The sequence below is a fragment of the Mercenaria mercenaria genome, chromosome 7 (assembly GCF_021730395.1).
Source record: "Mercenaria mercenaria strain notata chromosome 7, MADL_Memer_1, whole genome shotgun sequence".
In the NCBI taxonomy this organism is placed as follows: domain Eukaryota; kingdom Metazoa; phylum Mollusca; class Bivalvia; order Venerida; family Veneridae; genus Mercenaria; species Mercenaria mercenaria.
The window spans coordinates 3,435,846-3,438,700 of record NC_069367.1 but is presented as its reverse complement, the minus strand read 5'-3'; the positions used below and the strand labels follow the sequence as shown (position 1 = coordinate 3,438,700).

The 2,855-nt window shown below is 36.7% G+C and overlaps 1 protein-coding gene across 1 annotated transcript; it reads right to left on the bottom strand.

The window, feature by feature from the left end:
- Positions 1 to 231: 231 nt before the first annotated feature.
- LOC123555659 (uncharacterized) lies at positions 232 to 1,986 on the bottom strand. Its single transcript, XM_045346251.2, has one exon. The coding sequence runs from the start codon at positions 1,984 to 1,986 to the stop codon at positions 232 to 234; it is 1,755 nt and encodes a 584-aa protein (XP_045202186.2).
- Positions 1,987 to 2,855: the final 869 nt, after the last annotated feature.

Below are 2,855 nucleotides of genomic sequence, written 5' to 3'. Positions count from 1 at the left end.
ACTCTGTTATGCTGTTCATATTTTTGATATGAATTTGGATCTAATATATCTCTGATCATATTGAGATAAACTGTAGCAATATGCTATATTCAACTTACTGACTGAGTACGTGTATCAGAGTTTTAGATATTGAAACAATACATGTATGTCAAAACAATTTTCTGTCACAATATAATACATATATCACAAGGTCACACATCAGATTTTTGAGTTATAAGAATAATCACAGCACTATGAACCTGTAAGTTTAAACAACTGTAACTTTATTTTACCCACACAGCCATTTGAAACAGCAAGTATAGATTGATCTTTTGAAACACAGACTCTGAGTGGATAGTACATATCTAACTTAAACGACGATAAGATCCGACCTGTTTGCGAGATCTGTACAATTGAATTTGTATTTTCACAGCAAACCAGGAACCAGCCTGATGGACCTGCTGCTACACCACGTGGATTCTTGATCAGGTCATCCTTGACAACGACTTTGGTGTTGGTCGCAACGTCATATATATAAACAGTATGCTCGTGTTTATCGCTTAGTATTATCTTCTCAGTATTCCTTATATAACTGCATGCACAAGTGTCATTAGAATACTTCTTATTGGGAAAGCTGATGCTGAAATCTTTCTCTTCTCCTGACCTTGATACAATACGAACAGGTCTTGCTTCATCTATAGTTCCAACAACATAATGTCTCTCATCTTTCAGACATATAGAAGCATACTGTGTCTTAACTTTACATGTCCTAATCAAAGTAATTTCATTAAATTTACTGACACGTAGAAAGTCTACCTTATATCTTTTCCCACTTGTTATCGCTACTTCGTCCTCAGATACAACAACTACACTCTGTGGTGAATACGATAACTGATATGATCCTACTCTCTGAAGCTTCTCATCGTAAATCAAGCATTTCTTGTTGTTATTATCCACGGCAACCAGTCTTCCATCCGGCAGGAAATCTAGTCCTGAGTAGTGTGGTTCGCCGGCATCATCTCCAGTCTTCTTCAATTTAATTGAAGTAATCTTCGTTAACTTAACGTTTGGATCTACTGGTGCGACAGATCCCTTAGCTTCGGGCAGGGTGTATTTCAATGTGAGCTTTCCTGGAATGCATGCAGAAATAGTAAGTGGTGGCAACTTTAATGTTTCATCAAATTGAAAGGAAACGGTAGCAATCTGTAAATTTTGACATTCATTATCCAAGTCCCTGTAAAGTTCATTGGCCTGTTTTTTCAATATCTTTTCTACTATAAACTGTTGTGATAGCGTTCCATTCTCAAAAGCTGTATCTGCAAATTCCAGTGATTTTGTAACATCAGCGATATATTTCTCACCACTGGATCGTTTCTTTGCTAGATAATTAACTACTTCAGCCTGAAATACGTCAGTTTCTTTGGTAACGTAAACTTCCAAGTCGTCGAACATTTTATTTATGTCACCTCGCATTCTTTTAATCTCCATAAATATTGCTTTGATATCTTTACTGAGTTGTTCTGTTGATGAGTCAGTGTGTTTAACAATCATCCCCGCCTTTGATTTTAATTCTTCCAATTTTCGCTTTAATTCGAAATCAGCAGAACTCAATTTCCCGGCGATTTTCGGTACTTCTACGACGCTATTGCATTTTCGGTGATCCACTATAGCACATGTGCTGCAGCAAAGCTGGTTCTCGTCTTCACAGAAAAATTTCAATAACTTATCATGCTGTTCACAATTGTCCATTCCTTTCATATCGAAAGATGATGATTTCGACTTTACTTTTGTCGCATTCACTAACTTGTGATTGTTCATAAATGCATAAACTGTATGTGCCTTTAAACATTCATTGCATTGAAGTTCGTTACATTCTGAACAAAACACATCAGCCGTCGTTTGTAAATCCTTTCTTGAACATGGCTGACATAATATTTGTTCTTTGCGCCCATCAACAGCATCGTCAGAGCTGTCTTTAACTGAATTCAATTTACCACTTTTCGCCATTTTAAACGTGTAATGGCAAGTACGTTATTTGATTTAAATTTTACCTGTGTTACATACACACAGGTATAACTAGATGGAATAAGGAAATAAATTGTCTTTCAATTGATAGTAGATATCCTTATAAAGTTTATATTTCATACATAATAAAGATAATTATCCTTAAGGACGAACACTCCTATATTTAACTTAAGTGTTGCCGTAGGCCGCTGAAAGTCATAACGACTGCGTGTCATTTAATATCTGTCTGTTCTGTACGTGATCAAATATTTTTCTACCATTACTGATAAAGAACCCACTGGTCATTTTTTTAGACGCCGGCTGCATAACAACCATACATGTTTTAAATAGATATATATTTTTATATCATTTTATAAGCAATACACTGACACCTAATGCTTTCCGTTAGGACTAGCGCATGTTCCCTACAAACGCAAAGCGCGAAAATACGATTGAACGTTAGCGATGCGCAACAGTGCGATGACGAAGTGCAACAGTACGTTGGCGAATAAGTAATAACAAACGAGATTTGTTTTTGTGCACAATCAACCCTTTGAAGGAAGTGTAGTTTATTTTTTTAAAAGAGTTTGAGTATCCAATAATAACTGTGAGGCACAGATGGTGAAGCGCGGAGGTGCGATGGCGAAACGCAGCAGTACGATGGTGAAACAGCGATGGTGAAATGTGACGGTTCGACGGCGAAGCGCGACAGAACGATGGAAAGCGAGACATTGCGATGGCAAAGACAGACAGTATGATGGTTACATTATATTAACATGATATTGTGGCATTTAATTAAAAATTAATGAAACAGATCGGTGTAGTCTACGACGGACAAACTTCACCTACTGAAACGTTTAAACGGAGTTATC

What these genes read in the sequence shown, in the direction of transcription:
- LOC123555659 (XM_045346251.2), bottom strand. Translation starts at nt 1,986, where the DNA reads ATGGCGAAAAGTGGTAAATTGAATTCAGTTAAAGACAGCTCTGACGAT.